The following is a 25,573-nucleotide window of genomic DNA, read 5'->3' as shown; positions in this document are numbered from 1 at the left end:
ATTTTAAAAGTTACTGGTCCTTATCTACACATTAATGTTTTATCAAGGATATATTTATTTATTTATTTAAATATCAATTTCTTTCCTAAGACCTATGAAGCTAAGACTACTTTCCAATGAGCCTAAGGGTCCACACGGGCCACACTGGCGTTTGGCTTTGGAACACGTGGTTTAAATAAATATAATTTAAATTAAATTTATGAAAAATGTAAATCGAAGTTAAATTTCCAATCACCTTAGTTGGTCTTTATTTCTTTTGAGTTTTTACGAAACTAAAATGGTGTATTGGGTATTAAATTCCTATTTCCCTCAAGCGGCGGTTTTTGGAACCTTTCGTATGGAATATTGTGAAGCAGACGCTATTTTCACAGGGTTGCCATGCATTTTTCGTTCTAAATTATTTATTTCGCATCGAAAATGTATCGCAGCTCTGTTTTCCAGCGACTTATTTATAGGGTTGAGATACATTTTCGGTACGAACAAGATTAGGGTTTATCAAATAAAAATTATTATTGTTTAATCGCTAAGCAAGTCGCTGAACCACATTATTAAAATACTACTTTTGTGTATAGAGAGGCAGAAGGTTTGACCCAATTTTTCATGAACCAGGGCGGCTCATAAAAGGTTTCTCTGGCAAACCTGCCATACACATTTAACGGTAATAGTTTTATACAAAGCATTATTAATAGTTAATTAACTATATCTCATTGATTTTGTAAATAATTCAGTTATAAACGCACTATATTTTGAAAATCGACATTATGCGTGACGCTTCAGAAAATACCAATCAAATGAGAATGAGCATGAGCATAATTTTTAAATCCCAAGTATCAATCATATATCAATGTGTTTGCAAGTCCTTCTAATGTAGCGCTATGTGGTCTTGGTGAAAGTATTTGACCTGCTTGGCTAGGAATTTATAGAAAGGTCTATTTCCATAGTCCGGAGAACTTAGCTACTTAATAGTTCAGCCACTTTTACAGTCAACGTAGGATCGGTTTATTTTTATTTTAAGTGATTTATATTTTGTTCTTAGTCTGCAATTCAAGAAAAGCTTTAGTTGTAGAAGAGACTTCTTAAATTTCCTCGAAAGCTTTAAAAAACCCCGAACGTCAACATTCCTTAATGCACGAGCGTGTTCTCTCGCCAGAGGGGGCCCCGAAGAAGAAAGAGCCCAAGCGACGCTCGATTAGAAGCGAGCTTTTATCGATATGAACTCTCTAGAACGGTTTTTGTTGGCTTCTTAAAAGAAAGAACACTACCATTTGAGTTTTCCTCGCTTTTACCAACCTTAAAGGCTACAAAATTCTAGCTCTATACCGTTTCAAAACGTTAGTCTGCGTCTAGCGCGACGAGCTATTTGGGAGGGGGGTTATATTAGAAATTTAGTTTTCAGTCGCCCTGCCTACGTACGGGGATTTTATCGAAACGTGTACTCCGCCGCCATAAAATGTAGTTCGTTTCTTTTTTATGCTTTTTTAATGCAAATTAAATTTTAAGGTTGCATAAGGTGGATACTCTTTGCTCGTTCTGGGTTTTGGGAGTAGGGTAAGAAGAGTAACCATATGACGTCACTTAACTCCGATTCTGCGGTGGCGAATAGTGCGATCGGGTTAAAAATGTTTTCTCAAAATGTCTGCCTGTGGTCATTTTAGCAGATCAATTGTGGATAAGTTGACGATTTTCTTAGTTTAGTCGATCCTTCCACCTCCTCTTCCAGAAGAGTCAATAGTTAGGGCTCCCCGATACTATGACCTTGACGAATAGTTTACGGTGCAGAGTAATAGGTTAATTTAGTGTAAAAGGTGTACACCTTTTGTGGTATCCACCTATGGAGCAACCTAGAGGCCAGCGCTTGAAGCTCCTAAACTGTTGGATTTTTATTGCTTTAATATTAGTTTTTATATTAATGGGTAAACCTTAAGGACAAAGCTCAAATTACAAACAAGGAGACACCCCGAAGTGTAGTGTTCAAACTCGGGGGATTGGTAGACCTTCATGTTACTTGAAAAATCCAATGGCAACCGAAAATATTTTTGACAACAAAAAATTGAAATTTTCCCATTGAAAATAACATGGGATTCTGACCGATTTCAAGGGTCACCCTGTTAAAAATTTTAACCAATTTAAAAATTTTGAAAATGCCAAAAATAGAAAATATTGATGAATTTTTTTCAATTTTGAAAAAAATAATTTATTTCAAACAATTTCCAAATATTTTTTCAATGTTTGTACTTTTTAATTTTTCTCTCTCATTTTTCAAACTTTAGCCATTTTGGTTCATTTTCAACCATTTTTTTCCAATTGATCAAAAGTTCATTAATCTTTTTTCGTTAATTTTTATCTATTTTTCCTATTTTTGGCATTTTTAAAATTTTGAAATTTGTTAAACATTTTCACAGGAATCGGTCAGAATCCCATGTTATTTTCAATGGGAAAATTTCAATTTTTTGTTGTCAAAAACATTTTTCGTTGCCCATTTAATAAATTCCCTTTAGAATTTTTCAAGTTACATGAAGGTCTACCAATCCCCCGAGTATGAACAAAATCGGTCGGTTACACTTCGGGATGTCTCCTTGTAAGTCTTATAAATTTACCAAAAGCCTCATTAACACCTAAACATGATCGACCTGATAACTTACATCGTTAGTTCACACACTCTTAAAAATATTGGGTTGTTTTTGACCCAAAATGGGTCGTTTTTCCACACAATCCTAAGGATTTGTGTGTATTAGTCTCACGTACAGTGTAGCCGTTGCCGCCGATGCCGCCGTGTCACGCATACCTCTTCAACGGTTATAACTAGAAGAGTCAATGATATCTCGTTCAAAAGTACATATATTACCATTGATAGCCTTTCATAAAGTTTTCAAATCGGAGCCCAAGAAGTTGGGAATTTGCCCAATTTACTATTTTCGGTGATTTCCTTTATGTGGTAGATATTTTGTTTAAAATTAAGTCCGATAACGTTAAAAAAATATTATTGGATAGGTTAGGATTCAGCGGACCTACAACTTCGGTCATATCAGTAAATATTAAATTTAAGTATAGTTTTCAGGGTAATTTACGGGACCCCAGTTTTCGTGGTTTTATATTTCCGCCTAAAAATCTACATATTTAAGTCCGATTTTCATGAAAGTTATATTTTTGAATAGCTGTGGTTTACATATAACCTAGAATTGTAAAAACGTTCCTTAAATTTAATTCTAAGTAAGGTTTTTTGGGCAGCGTATACGGACCCCCGCAATTTCCAACATTGTAAATCCGCGTGTTTATAGAGGTCTACGCGCCCGTTTCCCTCTGGCGTTTTTCAAGGCCGTTCAGAGTGGGCCGCGCTTTCAACGTATGACCAGAAGTAACAATTAAGTATGACACTGATCTACCTAGTCTTCGGCGTATGACCAGAAGTAATAAGTGTGACACTCAACGTAACAAATAAGTGTGATCAGAAGTAACAAATAAGTGTGATCCGAAGTAACAAGTAAGTGTGATAAGAAGTAACAAATAAGTATGAAACTAATCGAACTAGTCTTTGTCGTATAACCAGAAGAAATAAGTGTGACACTCAACGGCTGACTAGTAGTAACAAATAAGTGTTATCAGAAGTAAAAAATAAGAGTTACACTGATCGAAAGTATCTTCGATGCTTTCAAAGTATGACTAGAAGTAACAAATAAGTGTAAATTTGTATATTTGTGTGACCGTGGATATATTTTGGTTGTGATAACGGCGCTGCAGGTTGCTGTGAATAGCTCAAACAAACTTAACACATTAGGAGGATTGTGTGTATTCTGACCGTCGTACGTCTTGTTTTACCCATTGATGAGTCAGTATTTAACCAAACAAAATATTGGGTTGTTTTAGTTTTCACCCAAAAAGGGTTATTTTCATAACGCTATTTTGGGTTAAATTTATAATCTACTCAAATATGGGTTTATCATTAGCTCAAAATATAGTTAATATATGACTGAAGTTTGGGTTATAATTTAACAATTAATTGGGTTGTTTTTTTAACCTATTGTTGGGTCAATATTTAACCAAACAAAATATTGGGTGGTTTTCGTTTTCACCCAAAATGTGTTATTTTAATAACGATATTTTGGGTTAAATTTATAAGTTACCCAAAATATGGTTAATATATGACTCAATTTTGGGTTAAATTTATAAGTTACCCAAAATATGGTTAATATATGACTCAATTTTGGGTTAAATTTATAAGTTACCCAAAATATGGTTAATATATGACTCAATTTTGGGTTAAATTTATAAGTTACCCAAAATATGGTTAATATATGACTCAATTTTGGGTTATAAATTAACAATGAATTTGATTTATAAATTTGATCACACTGGAAAGAATATAGTAGGGCCTTGGCAATTTGCAAATAAATTTAAACATGGGAGTTCATTACGTTTTTCCGCTGAAATATCAACACAACATAAAAAAATACATTTAAAATTAAATTAAAAATATTCTGTATACCTTTAGAATCAAAAATTAAGAATCCTTCTAAGCACTCATGGAAACGATTCAAGAATGGCGCAAAATTGTTAATTTCCAGTTTTCCAAAGACTACAAGCTCGATGGACACATTTTCGATTCTCATATCGTCTTTGGCGCGCGGGAACTTTAAATTTGATAGTGGACCCCATTTGGGGTTGCTATTATATTATCTTAAAAACAACCTAATTTTGTTTAACCCAAATTTTGCGTTTCAAGATTTTCAACTACATTTGGGTTATTTGTGACTTAAAAAGTAGTTAAAAATGAAATAACCAAAATCATTTAACCCAACGTTTTTAAGAGTGCATGCACATACGCCGAATTAGAGTTTGGCGCTCCGTGTAGCTTCCAGGTAACGATGCAGAGGAATCAAACTTCACCAGCTAACTTTCGCTCGAGGCCAAGTCTTATCAAAAGTTTAAAACGCTTTCACAATGATAACTGTATACTTACTTTCTCGAAATTATGACAAATTAAAGAATAATTGGGTAAAATTTACTACTATTAACACTGGATTCGTTTGTAAAGGTAATAATTTTGAAATTTGAAATTGAAAACGCGTGTTCACTCTTTATTTATCTTAACAGTAACCTGATAGTCATTCTGACAACAAAGATATAGAAACTACTAACTCGTCGTCAGTAGTAAGAACGATTTTTATGGAACCTTTGACATTTGTGCGGGTGACTTATAGAATTTGTTATCTATTTATTTATTTGACGTAGATCAATTTTCTTAAACGATAATTTAGAAACAAAAAACCACAGAAAGATCTTCGTGTTTAGATGGAATTATTAAGGTAATGATCCGTGAAATATCTTAAACGCACTCTCGCCAGCTGAATTTGCTCACATAGGTAGCTTTTAGTTCTTTTATGAAAAAGAGATGGCGATGGAGTCTATCGCGACGCGTGCTACGAGCTATTCCAATCTCACTTCAATCTTTATTGTAAAAGTTGAATGAACTATATGCCCCAAAGAGTTAGAAATCAGTCACTCCAGGGGTCTGAAAATCCTCTCTCCGCTACCTTTGGCTGTACAGCGTAGTTAGTGAAACCTCCGCTACTCTCATTGCCGCTACTATCTAATAGAAAAAATTGAAAGAAAATAAGTAGTCCCGAACTCGACGCTAACACAAATTTTGAGCTTGCGAGAGTGCGTTTAAGCACCGACATTATTACGCAAGGTTGTTTATATGGCCGTGGTCAAATAAGAAGGGTGACCCTTTGGCAATTAGGTGAAAATAGGTCAAAACGTCTGAACGGTTATTTACTACTCCGCGATAGCAATTGGCGATCCTGGACAAACAATCACCAAGTTGACGGTGTACACGCGCCTCGTAACTTCGTATCTTCTACGCGCAAATCCAGGCAAACAAACTAAAGGGTGAAGTTAGCAAGTTGCTACGTATCCAAGTGTGCTGGGGTTGTTTACTTCGAACAGATAGCTCCTTCGAGACGAATCCCGGCTTAGCAATACTACGGCAATGTTTATTGTTAAGCGTACACGCATTGGGTAAAGCTTTCGTTCGAAGCAATATCCTCGTGTATATATATGACCAACTGATTTGAAAGCTAAGAAATATTAGGATAGTTAGGAATAAGAAATATAACAAAAGAAAAATACACGGAGTTCTAACTTCAATATTTCACTTTTTTATTGCCGAAAAATGAAGGATAACGTATACTGTCCCAGTTCATTTGGCAGCGACTACTTTCCCGCGTTTCAATGGCCATCTTTTCCGATTCGGGGACGGTAGAGGGCACTTTGCAAAATGAAGTTGACTGTGTATAGACTTCGAAGTTGGCGTTCCTTTCAGGACTTTCGTCCCAAAAACTTCTATATGTTTCGTTCTTGTTAAGAGAACGCCCGAACAAGAAAATCTTTACGAAAGTTATATTTTTTTGGCTATAGATAACTTGAAGCGAAGTGAAGAGATATTTTAAGCGAGAAGTATATATGGCTTTTTTGCTAGACGGTTTTATATTAAGCAGCGGAAAACGTATACTATATAGCAAAAGTTTCAAAGAAATATTGACCTATCTAAGATTTGGGGAAAGTATAAAATTTTAGTTGTTTTTTTATTTTTTTGGAAAAGGTACGGAGAAAGTTTATTTCGTAGTTTCGTAGTGCTTCCTACGGCCAACTGATCAGGTGGTTCAGGTCGACATTTTCAGATATCTGAAGGTAATCTGTTATTGAGATCTGGTTATTCATGTGGTAATTTTCAGGTATTTGAACGTAATCTGTTATTGAGATCAGGTTATTCATGTGGTAATTTTCAGGTATTTGAACGTAATCTGTTATTGAGATCAGGTTATTAATGTGGTAATTTTCGGGTATCTGAAGGTAATCTGTTATTGAGATCAAGTTATTCCAGTGGTAATTTTCGGGTATCTGAAGGTAATCTGTTATTGAGATCAGGTTATTCCAGTGGTAATTTTCAGGTATTTGAAGGTAATCTGTTATTGAGATCAGGTTATTCATGTGGTAATTTTCAGGTATTTGAAGGTAATCTGTTATTGGGATCAGGTTATTCAGGTGGTAATTTCCAGATACCTAAAGGTAATCTGTTATTGAGATCAGGTTATTCATGTGGTAATTTTCAGGTATTTGAAGGTAATCTGTTATTGAGATCAGGTTATTCATGTGGTAATTTTCGGGTATTTGAAGGTAATCTGTTATTGAGATCAGGTTATTCATGTGGTAATTTTCGGGTATTTGAAGGTAATCTGTTATTGAGATCAGGTTATTCATGTGGTAATTTTCAGGTATTTGAAGGTAATCTGTTATTGAGATCAGGTTATTCATGTGGTAATTTTCAGGTATTTGAAGGTAATCTGTTATTGAGATCAGGTTATTCATGTGGTAATTTTCGGGTATTTGAAGGTAATCTGTTATAGAGATCAGGTTATTCATGTGGTAATTTTCAGGTATTTGAAGGTAATCTGTTATTGAGATCAGGTTATTCATGTGGTAATTTTCGGGTATTTGAAGGTAATCTGTTATTGAGATCAGGTTCTTCATGTGGTAATTTTCAGGTATTTGAAGGTAATCTGTTATTGAGATCAGGTTATTCATGTGGTAATTTTCAGGTATTTGAAGGTAATCTGTTATTGAGATCAGTTTATTCATGTGGTAATTTTCGGGTATTTGAAGGTAATCTGTTATTGAGATCAGGTTATTTAGGTGGTAATTTTCAGATATCTGAAGGTCACCCATTAGTCGATCAAGTTATTCAGGTGGTAATTTTCAGGTATTTGGAGGTAATCTGTTATTGAGATCAGATTATTCAGGAGGTAATTTTCGGGTATTTGAATGTAATCTGTTATTGAGACCAGGTTATTCATGTGGTAATTTTCGGGTATTTGAAGGTTATCTGTTATTGAGATCAGGTTATTTAGATGGTAATTTTCAGATATCTGAAGGTCACCCATTAGTCGATCAAGTTATTCGGGTGGTAATTTTCAGATATCTGAAGCTAATCCGTTGGTCAGATCAGTTTAATATTTTTTATTGCCCTCACCTAGAAATCTGATTTCAAATTGAATACGACACATTATCTCAAGTTACCGATCTGAACTGATAAGCTATAATTAATAGCATCAGCTTCAGTTATCTGAATGTTTAACTGACTTCTAAGTTTAGTTTATACAGCTAGGGTGTCCACTAAATTATGAACCAGGGCGAATATCCCCAAAACAGTTTTAGGTACGGATTTGAAATTTTTAGGTCGCATAGAGTGTTTAGGGGGTAACCTACTTTGAAAATTTCGATGACTTTGAACCATGTATTCAAGGTCATTTAAAAACGATCTCGAGAACCGTAAGTGTTAGAAAGTTGATTCCAATTAGAAAGGTGTTCCCCGTCACATTTTAGGCCTAAATAGCCAGAACCCGATCGCTTCTCGAGAAAGACAACATAGCACTACTTCAGTAAGACTTGCAAATTTATTTATCCTTTGTTTTTACAGATTTTGCTTAAGCTCATTCCTATTTGATTGGTACATTCTGAAGCGTCAACCATAATCTCTATTTTCAAAAAATAGCTAAGGTAGCCTACGTGAAGATGGTATATTTCAAAATATAGTAAGTCCATAACTGAATTATTTACAAATTCAATGAGATATAGTTAATTAACTATTTATAATGGTTTGTATAAAACTATAACCGTTAAATGAGAAAGAGTTTGATCCAAAAATCCAGTATTTATCCAAACAACTAGGTTGGCAGGTTTGCCAGAGAATTCTCTTTTGAGCCTCCCTGTTTAAGAAAAATAGGGCCAAACCTTCTGCTTCTATATACACAAAAGTAAATAACCACATAAGTAGTATTTTATAGAATGGTCTATTTAACCCGACTTCATAAGTCACTAGTTGCCTTGGGCCAGTGTGGTTCCTTCAGGTATTATTTTATTGGTTTTTTTTCTCAAAAAAGTATCTGCTGTTTATATTTTACCTATTTTCGTATTAAAATTTCAGAAATACATTTCGCGTTAAGCCTTGCGTAAGAAATAACGCCAGAAAATTCCAGAAATCCTAATTTTGGAATCTTCGCTTATGTTTGAAGCCCCATAAATGAATTTTTTGTATTACATATATTATACTTTCTTGTTCAGAATTTAATAAACTTCAATTTTTATACAAAAAATGTGTTTCGAACAACGCTATAGTTTTCGAAAAATTCGACCAAAAGCGAAAAGGGGGCGTGGATTTCAAAATGGCGGTGAATGTTGAAACTGTTTATTATTACCAAATTTAATTTCTGTACAGCCCCTTGGACCTCAAGCCCTACAATGATCTAGGATGACAGGGCTATGTTGGTATATACTCAAGGGCGTATTTAGGGGGGTTTTGGGGGTTCAAACCCCCCGAAATGCTGATGACCGGGGGGGTGCCTAAAAAAATCAGTGAAACTTCCGTCAGCACCCCCCCCCCCTTGAAATTTTCCCTCAAAATCCCCCCTGAAATAAAATCCTGGATACGCCCTTGATATACCAATTTTATTTCAGGGAAAAACTCATTGACTTAGGGCAATAGACCTATCAAATGAACGTTTGCTTTTCCCACGACCTTGGTGTTAAAAAAATGGTTCAAAAGGATATCCTCGTGGTTAAAATAGTCGGATAAACTGATTGAGTCGACGGGTCCTCACTCTGTTTTGTCAACAACTGGCGCGTGCCTGGAATACGATTGAGCCTCGAGGACCGAGATTGACCTTCCGAAACCAAAGGTCAACCATTTAAACGTACTTGAAAAATTGCCCAGCCTATAGCATACGGCCGGATCTCTTGACTTTGTAAATGAAATCGGATTTTTTTTCGTCGCTAGATGTCCCCGGTGAAGTTGAAATACGTGTCCCGAAATTTACTGATGGCTTCTTTTCGTTGTTTTGCTTTTAAATAGGCATCGTTTATCAAAGAAGAGCCGCGGACTCAAAATCGCCCGTCGCCATAAATTGGAGACGAAAGTGGCGTAGCTTTCTCAAACTATCCTATTTCTTTGAAAATAAGACCTTCTCCATTTCCATCTGTGATTTTAACCGGTCATTTCGCGTTTAAATCGAACGGCGCATACTGTACCCCTTCGCCTCGCTTTTATGTAAGCTTCGGCCCAAGTTGTCCCGAAAGCCTTTATTTAGAGGCATAAATATTTGGGTCAGCGTATTTTCGCCGTCCATTCTGTTTTTCTATCTTTCACGAATCGTTGACGCGATCGTTTTTGACAGGGGGGGGGCTAGTCCGCCTCTCTTCATTCACGGGGCTATACGGACCCCGACGATATTCTATCGAATTCACCTCAATCCTCATTATCGAAATTGTTTTTTAACCTTAAATATATTTATAATTTTACCAAAACACGTAATATTTTCCTTAATGATAGGTGACAGTGGAGACACACGGTGGTCAAAATTGGAACGAATGACCCTTTCGGTACTTTGCAACGATAGAAATATTCGAGGAAAAACAAATGATAGAATCACAAGTTTATAATAATAAGTTTCGTATTAAATTTCAACAGACAGCCATTTTTATAATGACCACGCATTGTTGGCGGGCTTTGGACCACAGACCAGGTCTGTGTTTGGACTAACAAAGAGACGACCCTAGGTGTTACACACCGATTTTGTTCAAACTCAGGGGATTGGTAGACCTTCGTGTAACTTGAAAAATCCTAAAGAGATTTTATTCAATGGGCAACGGTTTTGCCATGACAACGAAAAATGTTTTTGACAACATAAAATGAAAATTTCCCATTGAAAATAACATGGGATGTTGACCGATTCCAAGTCCCCCCTGTGAAAATTTTTGAAAAATTGAAAAATTTTAAAATACCAAAATTATAAAAAATTGATTAAAATCAAAATTGATCACATTTTGATTAATTTGAACCAAATGAGTGAAATGAACCGATATGGCTAAAATTGCAAAAAATGTGAGAAAAAAATACGGCAAAATTGAACTACAGCGGCCTCATGTAATTTTGCTTTTTTTGGCGGAGAATGTAGCACTTGACGCGTAAATTAAGAAACTATTTTTTTGGGCCCCCAAATGATTATTTTTTAATTAACTTAATTTTAAAAAAGTAGTAATTTTATGGGATTACTGTTTTTTGCGGGGAATGTAGCGCTTGACGCGTAGATTACGTAGTTTTTTTTGGGCCGCAAATGACAATTTTTTTCATTAACTTAATTTTAAAAAAATAGTCATTTTAGGGGTTTAGTAACGTTTTTTTAAAAAATAGTTTCGTCGTGTATCCGTCGACACAATTTTTCAGAAGCGCCCCAGCCCCATTCCGAGCATTGACGGTGGCCCTTCTGTAATCGTACCTAGTGGCAACGTAATTAGTGAAATCGTATCAACTTAAATAGTAACTCCCCGTATTGGCGTTTGACGGCGCCGATCACTAACTTCGCTCAAGCGCTGGGGGCGCGCGGCGCCTCCCCAACCCCATACTAAAAAAAGCGATGGGCCATCTATAACGCGACTAAAGGACAGTACCAAGCCTTACGCATCAAGTATATACTTTTAATATCAACCTGAAATAAGCGTTTATGGCCCAAAAATACAAAACACCTAGAAAATGAACAAAACCTGTAATTGATTTTATAAAGTACGGGAATATCGGGAATATCACGTGTAAATTATTAGGACACCGAAACTGTGGTGTCGGCGAACACACGACGGAAATGAGTACAGCGAAACACGTGAAAATGCCCAAAAATGTGAAATTTTAAAAATTACATTAAAAAATTAAATAATCATTTGAGGCCAAAATAAAATATACCCTCGGCATCTACGTGACAAGGTCTATCAGGCGCAACCAAAATTAATATAAAATTCAATGAAAATGAGAAATGTTTAAAATTAAAAAAATTAAATTAAAAAATTAAATAATCATTTGCGGCCAAAATAAAAAATACTGCTTACTTTGCGACCGAGATACGAATAAATTAAAAGACTCACCTCTGCTTAAAGACTATGAATTTAAGCCTTAATTGCTTTAACAGTATAGCGCGATGTGGAGGGAGTACCCAACAGCGAGTTCATTTAGTGAAGACTAATTTAATTACATTTCATCTTGACAAAAATACCCAGTTTTAAGAACACGTGAAATGCGGTTCACGGATTTGGTCGTCGCGTGTTCTTCTTTAGTACCGAAATAAATGTTAGGCTTTTTCAATTTTGAATGATTCGGAATTTCTTTTATCGACACATTTTCAATTTTTCATATGTTACTATAACTACTCCTTGATTAATTGGAAAAGTATATACGACGACGGATACTTCATGGCGTGTTTAAAATAAATTAAGAATAATTGTTTTATAAAAACATATTTTCTTTTATTTACATTGCGAGCTTTCGGGTACGAGACCCCTTGTCAAGCGTCATCACTCAGACGATTATACGGCTAGAGTGGTTATATTTTTAACATATCAAATTATGATTCTCTAACTTGTTTATCTTTGTTATTTTTTATCTTTGTTATTTTTTATATTTGTTATTTTTTATTTTTTATTTAATCAGTATTCTAACCATGGCCAAATTAAACATCTACGATTATAACTACTCCTTATAATTAATACCAAAAAATTATAAGGTTCCCCATTTGTTTCTAAGCAGTACCTGTTATTCTCTCGGTATCGTCCCTTTCGACCGAATCCCCATTCGACCGAATCCCCATTCGACCGAATTCCCATTCAACCGAATGATTTCATTTTCCCAGCCCAATAGGTTAGGTAAGGTTGGGTTTGGTTAGGTTGGGTTTGGTTAGCTTGAGTTGGGTTAGGTTGGGTTGGGTTGGGTTGGGTTGGGTTAGGTTAGGTTGGGTTGGGAAGGGTTAGGTTAAGCCAGGTTAGTTTAGGTTGGTTTAGGTTAGGTTTAGGGCCTCCGTAGACGGTAATAAAATGGAATTTAATTCCGGTCGAATGGGACCAAATGTATATTTATTTAAAAATCGCACATTTGGGCTGTTTTCGGTTAAATGGGACACCATAAAAAACATATTCGGTCAAATGGGACTCAAGCATTCCCTCTGACTACCCTAGGGGCATAATTAATTTATTATTATTAAAATACCGGGATGTCCTTATGAGGGTTAATTAGTCCATCGTTTCAATAGATAGCTATATATTTTTTGAAAGCTGCACGGGCCCCGGGAATTTTTACCTGTTTTCCCCAATATCTTATGTGGTATGGATATTCCTAGTGTGGTTAATTTTCCGGAAAAATAAAACGCGGAAAATTTTCCGAATTGTGCCAAATTTAAACATAAATTACTTTTTAAAGGTTTTTAAATTTTTTATCGATATAAAATGTCTAATATCAGTAAACATACTACAAAACATTAATAGTGTTACATTGTTAATCAGTTTAAACTAGTCTAGAGGTTTAGTTTTACGTTTAGATTCGAAAAAATGAGGCGAAAATGCCGCTGTATTTAAATTTGCAAACAATATACTAGACTAATCATGGAATGAAAACTTTTTAATTTTTTTTTTCGGAAAAATACGGAAAATTTTCCGGAAAAAAGGCCTCGGTCATTTTCCTCAAATTTTTCCGCGGAAAACTTTGCGACTTACAACACTAGTTACTCCTTTTAAAAAGTGAAAATAAATTACGTTAAAAACCGCTAAATTTAAACCTAATTTACTTGGGACCAGAATATTAAAAGCTAGCGCAGAAATGCAGTCAATATTTACGCGTCGTATTAACAAGGTTTATCACTTTTGGTTTCTGGACTGCGAAATCGCTAAGTAATTGCAATCTCTAATTTCATTCAAGAGAAGATTAATATTAATCAGAGAAATATATTCATTATTTAATCCAATGGGGACTTTAAGAATCCTTTGTTCAAGCCGCTTCCTTGTAAGGAAACTTTAGCCCCTTTACTAAGCGCGTGTATATATTATCACGATAAACTTATATATTCACTTTCCTGAAACAGTAAAACGTGTACCTTTTAAAGCAGTTCAGAAATCCGTGAAATCAAACGACTTTCCACCAGCGAGTTTCTCTTCAACGAACTCCGTCCACTCACCACGCCATTAGAGCCTAAGCGAAAATTCATAACTTGACGCTAAAATATGATAAATCTAAAATACTAGTTTTGATTTGGGGGACCAATAACCAAGCCAGGCTAAGTGTAGAGCTCTTTGAACTAAAATTAAATTTTTACAGTGGACTCAGAAGTAATTGAATGGGCGTTAATATAACGATATATATTATATACAGGGTGTCTACATTTGATCGGCCCAGGCATTTTTCTCAAACACTATACTATACCTTCTAGAAATGTGCAATTTTCAGTATGTACTCTCTCGGTGAAGATCGTTGTTATTTGTGAATTTCAGAAAAATCGTGAATTGTTCACGGTTTTAGAATTTGTAGTTTTTGAACGCTAGGTGGTAGACGAAAAGTTTCAATGAGTAAGTTGTAGAGCATACTCGAAAACCTCTAATGGAGTTGGTAAGGTCAAAATCGACAATTTGGCACTGAAATAATAGACCATGAAAAATAACAAACTGGTACTACCCAAATGGTTTTACGCCTCATGTTATTGTAATGATTGTCTGTGAAAAATGAACATGTTTTGAGCCAAATCATTGTTTTACTTTTACAAATTAAGTGTTAGAACAAGTGCATTTATTATATTAAGGAATTACAGAAATTTATTTACAAATACGGTTCAATAATGCCACCGTCCGCTGCTATACAAATCCGTACGCGATGAAGCATATTCTGGAACGAACCACGGACCATGATTCTCTGGCGCAAGTCGTCTTTGCTAGTGACTGGCGTCTTGTATAATTCCTCCTTGACGAATCCCCACAGGTTAAAGTCCAGCGGTGTCAAATCTGGGGACCTAGGAGGCCATCGCACTGGACCATTCTTTCCAATCCAACGCTCAGGGAACTCGGTGTTGGGGTGTTGCACCACATGTCGTTCCTGGTGCGGAGGTGCACCGTCATGCAAGAACCAAAGGCTAAACTAAAGGGACATCGTCCAATGCTTCTGCTACTTCATTTCGTAGAAACGCCAAGTAGCTCACCCCATTAAGCTGATTCGGAAGAAAAATGTCCCAATGACGCGATCTCCTAGTAGACCTGCCCAGACGTTTAAGCGGAATTGTACTTGATTGTGATGTGGAAATGCCCAGTTCGGATTTACATCGCTCCACATATGGTTATTTTGGCGGTTAAATGGGCCGCCCCTTCCAAAGGAACACTCGTCGAACGCCAGGATCAAACGGAGGAAATCTTCGTTGGCATCCTAAGGCGCTGATCACCATCGTGAAGTGCTTGGTAGAGCGTGGCATGAAATGGGTGAAATTTATGGTGTTTAAGGACCCTCCAGACATCATATTTTGACAAGTTCAAATCGGAGCATGCCATTCTTATACTTGCTCGTGGTTAAGCGACAAAGTAGGCGATGACTGTCTTCCATATTAGTGTTATCAAAAGTAAATACTGAGATAAAGTCTAATACTATCGCCTCGACCTGCGACATCTCATTTGAGGGGTAAAATATTACTGGCTTTGGTGATGCCTTCCCCCTCGCCACTTTTCAGGAACATTAAGTATATCAATGTACTCCGCCACGGTAAAAATAGTTCGCTTTAAAATACGCGGATATTAAACTTTCGCTCGCGATAATTTGATAATTTATTTTCCATAATAAAGCATATAAAGTAGATATATGATTGAACCTAAAATACGACTTTTTAAAATAGATACAAATGCAACTTAAATCAGTGCTTTTAGTAAGCCTAATATGACGTGATATCGCGCTAGCCACAAATTTATGTCATGTGGAGTATATTACAAGAAAACTAATATTTAAACGGATTTAAAACTTAAAAAGGTAAGAATTTTAAATGACATTGAAATTAAACTTTTTTCGTGGTTTTTAATTAGTTGACATTCAATTCTATAGCCAGAAAAGGAACATATTAATTGGTTTCATAAAAAATGACTAGCCAAGGGTTAAGTATTGAAGCATTGTTGAAGAATTATGAAGATGATTTTTTCGAACTGGATGTAACCTATAAAGCTATTTGCGAGTCGTTGCAAATACTAGACAAACTATGCTTAAAATACAACAGAGGATGGAAACATAACATTTAAAATTTCGGTTTGGGTTTGTTTACTGACTGAAGCCTTTGCTCTCATTTCAAATTCATCCCTCAAATAAAAATTATACTGTGTAGATTAAACTTTCGGGGCGTTTAAAACTGCAATCGGTGGCAAAGGTTGCTTACGTGGCATTTTTATTCACTGTATTAAACTAATCACTTAATTAAAATCTTTAAACGAGGTCCAAACAAAACCGAGCGCGAAGTAAAATACTAGACTAGCGTTTCTGTAACAGAAGCGGACGATTCGAGACGTCGAAAGCGAGGACCGAAACAATGTATCCCAAAATTCCCCGGAATGCACTACTTTTCGCGGGAAAATATGTTGAATAAAGTGCTTTTCTATTGGTGGAAAAAAACACGTGATCGATAGCTCTTTAAAAAGGATGGCAAGCATGGTGGAAGGTCAAATCTGAAGGCATTATTAGACTTTATCTCCATATTTACTTTTGGTGTTATGAGGTCCAGGTCCGCGGAATCTGGGATTCACATTGCCGTCTCCTTCGAAGTCAGCAACAGCTCGGAGAATAGTGTGGTGATTTGGTTGACTGTCAGGATATAACATTTGAAACAACCGACTTGTTAAACGTGCGTTTCGATGATCATCACCGTTGTATAACTCAACCGTCCTGGACCGCCGCGCTGTTCACGAGTAGGCCTATAACGATTCATACTTTTTTACCGGATTACGTAGAGATAATGTTTTTCAAACAAAGCGGTGGCACTTTAAATACTAAAACGGACCCACATTTTAAACGAATCAGAAAGGCAAAAAAAAAAAGCTTTCGGAAATTCAATTGGCATAAATTAGACAGTTTCGAGGGGCTGATCACTCCGCGTAATCGGTGTACAGAGCCGTACCTTTGACTGTACTAATGGGACTACGCATAATCTTTGAAGTCCCTGCCTTTGGCAGTGGTAATCTAAGCGTAATCCGGTGTACAGACTTTCTAAGAGTGGTTAGCCCCTCGGACAGTTTGTAGACCCTAAAGCCTACTTTTTTCTGTTTAATAAAAAACACCAACTTATGGTCCCTAGAAAACGTGTGCGGGGTCCTACTGTAATTCCTTATAAAATTGCACGTGTTCTAACACTTAATTTGTAAAAGTAAATCAATGATTTGGCTCAAAACATGTTCATTTTTCACAGGCAATCATTACAATAACATGAGGCGTAAACACATTTGGGTAGTACCAGCTTGTTATTTTTCATGACCTATTATTTCAGTGACAAAATGTATGCTCTACAACTTACTCATTGAAACTTATCGTCTACCACCTAGCGTTAAAAAACTACAAATTCTAAAACCATGAACAATTTCACGATTTTTCTAAAATTCAGAAATAACAACGGTCTCCACCGAGAGAGTACAAACTGAAAATTTCACATTTCTAGAAGGTATAGGTTTTGAGAAAAATGCCTGGGCCGATCAAATGAAGATACCCTGTAGATATATTATGAAAGGTGCATTTTTGGTTATAAAGAGACTAGAAGAAACATAGTTATTGTTAGAAAAATATTTCTATCTTCCAGTTATAATAATTTAGTATCAATAATTTAACAATTTAAAAATTTAATTTTTCCTTTCCCTAAACCCAATTTTCTTAATCCAAAGTTTAATTTTTGTTAAAATCTTTAATTCGAGGTCCTTTTCTGGTCCAAGAATAAATGTGCTTCTAAATTGAATCTCAAGTTAATCTTTATAAATAATGAAGTCGGTTAGAATTTCAAACTTCTTAAGATGGAAACGTTTAGCCAAAATATTTTATTACCAGAGTACCAGATTTTACTTCCAAAAAACGTCGTTGCTTACATTTTACAATATACTATTTGTTTTTGTTTAACTTAAAAATTATTCCATAAATTTTCTATATTTAATTTATCAATCACTATATCTATAAGGGGGTATTTTCAATTCAACGACTAATATTTAACATGACTAAATTGGGATTTTTATTTTTGTACAAGTTATATTTTTTTTATTACTTTGAATTTGATTTATATATCTCGATTAAACATGAATATAAACAAGAAGTCATTGGCTTCTTGATACGAGTTTCCGTAACAATTTCAATAATACAATATTCTTGAGTATTTTGTTCTTAAAATACGTATTTGGTACAGGCACTTTATTTTCAACAAAGTAACCTTTATTTTTTTATATATTTATAATTCACGCTAATTATCAAATTGTATTGATTGGTCCCATTGGGTGGCACCTTAGGTTATACGTTTACCAAAAATTTCAAATTTATTTACGCTTAATATACATTGAAGAAATTTTCTTGTTCGTACGGTATGTCACCGGACAGTAAGAATCAAGTAACATTTTATCTAATTTTGTCATTTTGAAATTTTAACTAGTCACTGTTTATTGAAAATATATTTATAAATTAACAAATTTAATTATATACTAGAACGAAATATCATATTTGGAACCTTGAAATGTTTAATTCAGTCACAAATGTTTAATAGCAATCGCTTCATTTTCTTAAATCATTGATTTAAAACATATTATATATTTTAATTATTTTATGATAATGTAAAACTACTTTTTTTAGCTTTGACAATAGACTAGTAGACAAAGCTATTCCAATTCATGGCAGACAAAGCTATGACTTCAGGTGATAGAGCCGAGGGGCAGATTAGTCATTTTCGGGTGCATACTTAATCCAATTTAATCACGATTTAATCTTTAAATCTTTTAAATATTGATTTAATCACACTTTAATCGATTTAATCACGATCTTATCTTATAATCGAGATTTAATCGATTTAATCACGATCTAATTTTTGGAATATATTTATTTTTAATCGCGATTTAATTGGTTATAATCGATCAAGGCTGCAAACTTAAACATCGGATAGAGCTATTTCAATAGGAGACAAAGCTATGTCAATTCAAGGCAGACAAACTACAAATGACAATTAAATTTAATTGATTTAAACGTTACTAATAAAATAAAAAAACAATCATAAAATATTAATATATATTTCAAAACAATCAAATTGAATGTTTTAAAATTAAAAATCAGCCCCGAAACCGGTGAAATCGACTTACGTGTTTTTGCTCTTAGGGCGACAACAGCGCGCTTTAGAAAAGAATCGAAGCACATCGTTTAAAAGCCAGTTGATTGCAACTTCGAACAGCCGCTTCGTAGGCGTTCCGAAGTGGCAAGGGGCGACGACGCGTTGATATTAGCGGTACCGATAATCCGTTGATTGAACGCTCCGCGAATGTTCATTGGATGCAAAGTTCAAACCGGGCAGTTATCGAGTTGGAAGCTAATCGGCCCCGAAGACGCTCGCTCCCAATTGACCCTTACTAATATATCGCAAATGCCAATTTCTGAAAATGACACAGCCCGTTAAATAGGTAGCCCTTGACGTCGACGCTACTATTTTCACCAACGACCAGGCAAATATTTACATTTGACTCTTCGCTTAATTAACTTTTCGAAATTTATTGAGACGGATTAAAAAAATTTAACATCACGTCTATGAACTTTAATAAATCTACTATAGTAAATATACCAAAATCCATCTTCAATTTATTTTTTAAACTTTAAACTCATCTGAGGTCCCATACGAATTTACGCTACCTACATTGCCAAAATACCCTATCCAATTATGGTATTTTACCGTACACAATTTTTATTTCTAAACGTATTTTGGAAAAATCAGACTGCGATTTTTTGAAACCAATAACATTAGCACTATAGGGAGATAAAAATTTATTTCGTAAGTGTTATATTATGTACTTCTGTTCTCATATAAATAAATGGGTTTATGTTAGAGAATTGAACAATGATAAAGTGTTCGGAACTTCCAATAACTTTCTGTATATTCTATCCGTAATAAAAATACAATATTTTAGAGTGGAAATGCGGATTTTAAAATATAGAATCTCGTCTATTAGCTAAAAACCGCAAAAATTCTAAACTATACGCAGACTTTGGTCGATAATTCCGACGATATTAATCTTTAGAGTTAGCGTATTTTCGCACTGAGATGGTGAATTGTTCTCCATTTTTTTCCCGGGGGATTTCCATCGCTGTCAATAGCGGAAGGGCCAGAAAATTAGGCCCTTTTTAAATCCCCGCAGGAAACGGGGCACTTTATTTTCGGGGATGTTTTAGTTTCTATTAATATTTTTATTTTATTTTTTGAGTAAATGCGATATTTTCTCAACCCATTCGGCGTACGCGATATTCAGGATTTTGAAAGACGTTCAAACGTAACTTCGTGAAACAGTCACGGGGGATTTCTAAAACGTTTCGTTTTAAAAGTATGTATCCACGCTTTTTAAGAGCAAAGTTGAGTGTTTTTCTCTTTTAAATAGGGTATATGTCAATCCAAAGTTAGTGATTTTCGGTATGGTCCGAAGTAACAAGCGTTCGAAAGGTTCGTTTCTTTCCGTTGTCAGCGACACGAACTTGAGAGAGTAGATTTGTTCACGTCCGTTTGTTGTTCAAGGAAAACGTCACTGAAATGAATCATACGGCGGAAGTGGATAAGTAGTCGCATTGGGTATCGGCTCGCGAGTTAGCTCTGTAGGCGGAACGAAATGTCGTACTTTGTCTGGGCCTCGACTCCGAGCGCAGAGTCCCGCAGCATCGTTTACTTTTGATGATGGCCACGAAGCCTTTGCGGAATTTCTTGTTGAAGTAGGCGTACAGGATCGGGTTGATGCAGCTGTTGGAAGCTCCCAACCACTGGGCCACGGGCACTCCGACGTTGAAGGCCATGGATTCCCAGCTCTCTGGGTCCATCTGTCCACCCACTTTGACGCGGGTAAAGATGATATACAACGGTAGCCAGGACAGGACGAAGATGACGACGACCACCACCATCATCTTGACGACCTTCAGTTTGCTCTTCTGCATGACGTACTCCATTTGCGCCCCTTTGGTCTCTCCCGGGATGCTGCGACGCCAGACCTTGATCCAAATGCAAAGGTAGCAGAAGGTGATGATGCACAACGGCAGCAAGTAGCACAGGATTAAATTGGCCCCGATGAAGTAGAACTTTTCATATTCCTCCGCCGGCCATTCCTCCAGGCAGATCTCCATCTCGAAAGGCGGCACTCCCACCGAAATGACCTTGAAGAAGATGGCCCAAGGGGAGTACACGACCAAAGAGAAGAGCCAGATGACGCAGATGATTCTTCTGGATGCTCGCGTTGACATTTGACAACGCAGCGGATAGCATATGGCGAGGAACCTGCGGAGAGGTAAAAGAATTAAGATGAATCGACGTCCCGTCACTTATAGTCCTCGTAACGCGGGCCCCCTCCGGGGCTATTTGTTATTTTGGTTCGTTCGGCACGTATCTGGAAAATTCCATTTGTTACAAACTGGATATTGATTTGATTCGAAAAAATCCCCACTTGAAGAAAGACCCTTCGCGTTTGCGCTGTATGGAATACAATCCAGTGAACGGGAACTTCCAGACTTTCAACACGCTTCCCGGACGTTTCCCGTCAAACATTCCAAACTTAACCTCCGTAATAAGTGAAAGTGGGGAGGCCAGCCTTGAGCTCATTCTGAAAAACCAATTTGTTTTGGCCTTCTTATACCTCTCATCAATTTGCTTTTCTATTTTACCCAAAGTATACCTTTTCCCAAAAAAAGCTTTCATTTTTTTTGAACGGAACTTATAAATTAGATAGAACTCTATAAAAAGAAACTTAAATTCGATTGGATATTTTGTTTCCCGCTATAGTAATAATGAGTTTGTAACAAAGCCGCGTATCCGAACTCCTAGTCTTACCGCTAACAAAATTGTCCGAACCCTGGTCAAATATATAAATATACCCTTTTATTAATTTTATTTTTAGACAGTACGACCTCGAACTTGTATAGTTGTTTGTCAGTGACGGGACGTGTCACGGAAGGGGGGGGGGGGCGACCGAAGGCCCCGACGGTACCTTTTCAACGGAAATAGAATTGTCAAAAAATAACCTTAAATCGAATAAAGAGAATGTCACGCTTTGGAAGGCTACATAACGACCGCCTTCTCGGAAAGGCATTTTTCCACTTTTTGGAAGTGCTATCGTCCGGCGTAGATTTTACCTTCAGCGTGGCCTTACGCCCAGTGTCACCGAGTTCCGGTTATTTCCAAGGCAAATCTAGAAGGTCCCTCGCCATCAACGGCCTTTTCTGGGGGAAGCTCGGTCGCTTTCGCGAGACCCCGGAAGATTAGTTTGGTAAGCACGTCAAGCCTATTTCCATTTGATAGAATGTTAGGCCCTGTCTGTCACTCCCGGGAAATGTCCGCGAGTTTTTTAAAGTAGTCTTTGATATCCCCCGAGAACCACGTCGACTTTCTCTTACAAAAAAGGGGACTTCTTTGAGTTGCCAGATCAGGGTGGCGAGATAGATAGTGTCGCGCGGACTATGGTCGGGGGCTTTAGATATTTTTCTTCCTAATAAGTTGGGAAAACAAAATTTTCTAAGGGGACGCTTCGTGATAACGTATTCTTCTCGCTCTGTCAGTCTGGTAAAGAGACGAATTTCCGAATTTTCTTTTTTAAAACTTTGATAGTAAATTTTCAATAGTAAAGTTTCATTTTTAGTCTGAGATAGCTGCGTTTTTTTGCGCTTAGACGCGCTAAGAATTCATTTATTTCTATCTGGGGAGACGGTTCGCGTTTTTAAAATTTCTTCCAATCCACCTCACGGTGTGCCATTAGGCTCCTCCTCTTAAACGCCCATCAAATCGACCCACTATCTCATTGGCTCCCTTATACCTAAGAGCAACAAACACAGCACCCTACACAAGGAGAACGCAACCCGTCAAAAGTCGTGGATTTTCTGGCGTACATTTTTCTTTGGTTATACCATTTAGAGCCTGCTGCCGTCGGAAGGGGAAAATACGGAAATTGTTCCCCCCCCCCCACCCATAAAACGCTCAGCGTAAAGGCTCGTCCAATGAAATTTGTACACGAGCTGGCGTTAGCGTGTTTAAAGACTAGCTGCGTTCTCCTTGTGTTTGTTACTCCTGCACTCTTAAAAACTCTTAACTACTTTTTGAGTCAAAAATAGCCCAAATGTAGTTGAAAATCTAGAAACGCAAAATTTGGGTTAAACAAAATTAGGTTGTTTTTAAGATAATATAATAGCAACCCAAAATTGGGTCATACTATCAAATTTAAAGTTCCCACGCGCCAAAGACGATATGAGAATCGAAAATGTGTCCATCGAACTGGTAGTCTTGGGAAGACTGGAAATTAAAAATGTAGCGCCATTCTTGCATCGTTTCCATGAGTGCTTAGAAGGATTCTTAATTTTTGATTCTAAAGGTATAGAATATTTTTAATTTAATTTACTATTTATAATTTTAATTTTTCCAATATTTTAATATTTTTATGTTGTGTTGATATTCAGCGGAAGAACGTAATGAGCTCCCTTGTTTAAATTTATTGCAAATTGCCAAGGCCCTACGATATTCTTTCCAGTGTGATCAAATTTATCAATTAAATTAATTGAAGCACACGCCGGTAACCTTTTGCCTCAACCTTCACTCGTGCCTTGGTGGAACTAGACCATGGTCCCTGCGGATGATCTCAACGTACGTCGCTCGACCTAAGTAAAAATAAGTCAATATATTCTTGGACCCGACACAGAAAGAAAGTACCAATGTAAAGAAAAGAATATCCACCCTATAGGAAAGGAAAGTAGAATCTCATAGGCCTCAGCGTGCAGTTGACTTCCGGGAAAGAAAATCAAATGAACCGGAAATAAGACAGTCAAATCCTGTCTGCCTTTGGATATAGGGACAAACAATTTCCACTAGAGGGAGCTATAGTGTCCCGTCTTGGGGTGATAAAGCTAACACGGGTTTGGAACATCATCAATAACAGCCAAGTGGGGGCTTATCTTTGACTCTACCAAAATCTGAAACCTGATATTATTTTCCTCTCCCTCTTGTCGATTTTCCCACTACGACACTGGTGGAATGCCTTATTTGATATCATCGGGAGGCAGTTTTAAAATTGTAGAGCCGCGGTTTGTTCAATAACCATTCTTTAATAATTATGTTTTTGCTACGGATCTAACATTTTTAGGGAATCAAAGTTAATTAGACTTAAACATGTTTTTTCAATGCAACAGTAAATTTTGATAAAAGAAACGCTGTTTGAGATCAGAAATTTAAAGTCATGGCTCATGGTATTTCAAATTTGCATTATAAAATTAATGAGTTATGTGATCATCAAATTTGAGATTCGCAGCAAAAACAGCTTTTAATTCATTACATTTTGTATAACAAAATTTTATCAACAAAAAGGGTGAGTCAGTACCGTAATTACCCCTGGTGGAACAATATGGTGTCGCAAAGTGCAAGCTGTTCAATTTTAACCAATTTTGAATGTAGTTCAGGGGGAAGGCAGGGGACTGTAATTTTTGGTCGAACCTAGGACTTTAGTAGCATCTAGCGGTGGATAAATTTATTAAAAAATTCGAATTTGGAAGACGTTTTTAGATCACACAAGGCTTAAGAATGCCCAACGGCTTTTTACGCGTTATTTAAATATTAATACTTTTACAATTAATTCATTATTATGGTAAAATACTGTTGTTATATAGATTGTAGAAGTGATTCAAGATTTCACAAGAATATAACTTTTTATCCAGTACCTAAACCCGGAAAGAGAAATGCTAAGTTAGAACTCACCCAAAAATGGATTTCTAGTATTAACCGAAACTCCATTACTGCATCAACTTTAAAAAAAACATCATTATGTTTGCAATTTGCAAAAAATAATAATAATATAGTTCCAAATTCCCCTCAATGGTGGCAGCATTTAACGTCCCGAGCTATGATTTTCATATTTTCCCCTCCAGGAACCCCTTCTCTTCTCCAAGATAATAGCGTAGGCAGCGCGTTTCCCAAGCGTTGCATTTCGGGTATACCTTCCCAACTTAGCCATTGTTAGGTTTGAACATAAGCTTCTCTCAGTTCCTAAACTTGGATTGACAGATACACCTAAAGAGGGTTAGAACTGACTGTCGCCAAGCTCGAAAAAACCGTGCTTGAAGGGATTTCTGCTTGTACAGTTCACACTGAACAGTCGCTTCGACACGACCTAAGTATCAATTTGAGAAAAATATTATTGCTATCGTCAAGATCAAATGTACTTTTTAATTTTATTGATATTTACACATTCAATTCAATTCAATTTATTATTAGACATTTTTACGTAACCCAAGAAAATTTATATTATTTTTAATTAAATTCAAATAAACTTCAACCAATTTTTTAGTTGTTTTGTTGTAGCTTAGTTTACGATAGCGCGCGACGTAATGTAATTTTTATTACTCCCGGAGTTACTCGCCCTAGTGGAAACTGGAAACCAAGCATTATAGTTCGAGTGAGGATCTCAGGGGTTTTTGGTCTAGCAAACTGAGACCGTTATAGTAATTTTGGTAGGTACT

At 36.2% G+C, this 25,573-nt stretch overlaps 1 protein-coding gene across 2 annotated transcripts in view; it reads right to left on the bottom strand.

Moving 5' to 3' along the window:
- Positions 1 to 20,001: 20,001 nt before the first annotated feature.
- Positions 20,002 to 25,573, bottom strand: part of LOC149928502 (neuropeptide SIFamide receptor-like) — a 158,138-nt gene continuing 152,566 nt past the window's right edge. Inside the window, exons 3-4 of one of the 2 annotated variants that reach the window (XM_090158322.1) lie at positions 20,713 to 21,359; positions 20,002 to 20,622 (exon numbers count right to left, since the gene is read on the bottom strand). In XM_090158322.1, the coding sequence (XP_090014448.1) occupies positions 20,591 to 20,622; positions 20,713 to 21,359 (679 nt within the window). In that variant the 3' untranslated portion in view covers positions 20,002 to 20,590. Of the gene's footprint in view, positions 21,360 to 25,573 lie in introns of both variants that reach the window. The other variant, XM_090158323.1, reaches the window with a different exon arrangement.

Source organism: Leiobunum rupestre, chromosome 9, assembly GCF_980474605.1.
Source record: "Leiobunum rupestre chromosome 9, qqLeiRupe1.1.hap1, whole genome shotgun sequence".
Lineage (NCBI taxonomy): Eukaryota > Metazoa > Arthropoda > Arachnida > Opiliones > Sclerosomatidae > Leiobunum > Leiobunum rupestre.
The sequence above is the reverse complement of the archived record's forward strand: the minus strand, read 5'-3'. Positions and strand labels throughout refer to the sequence as shown.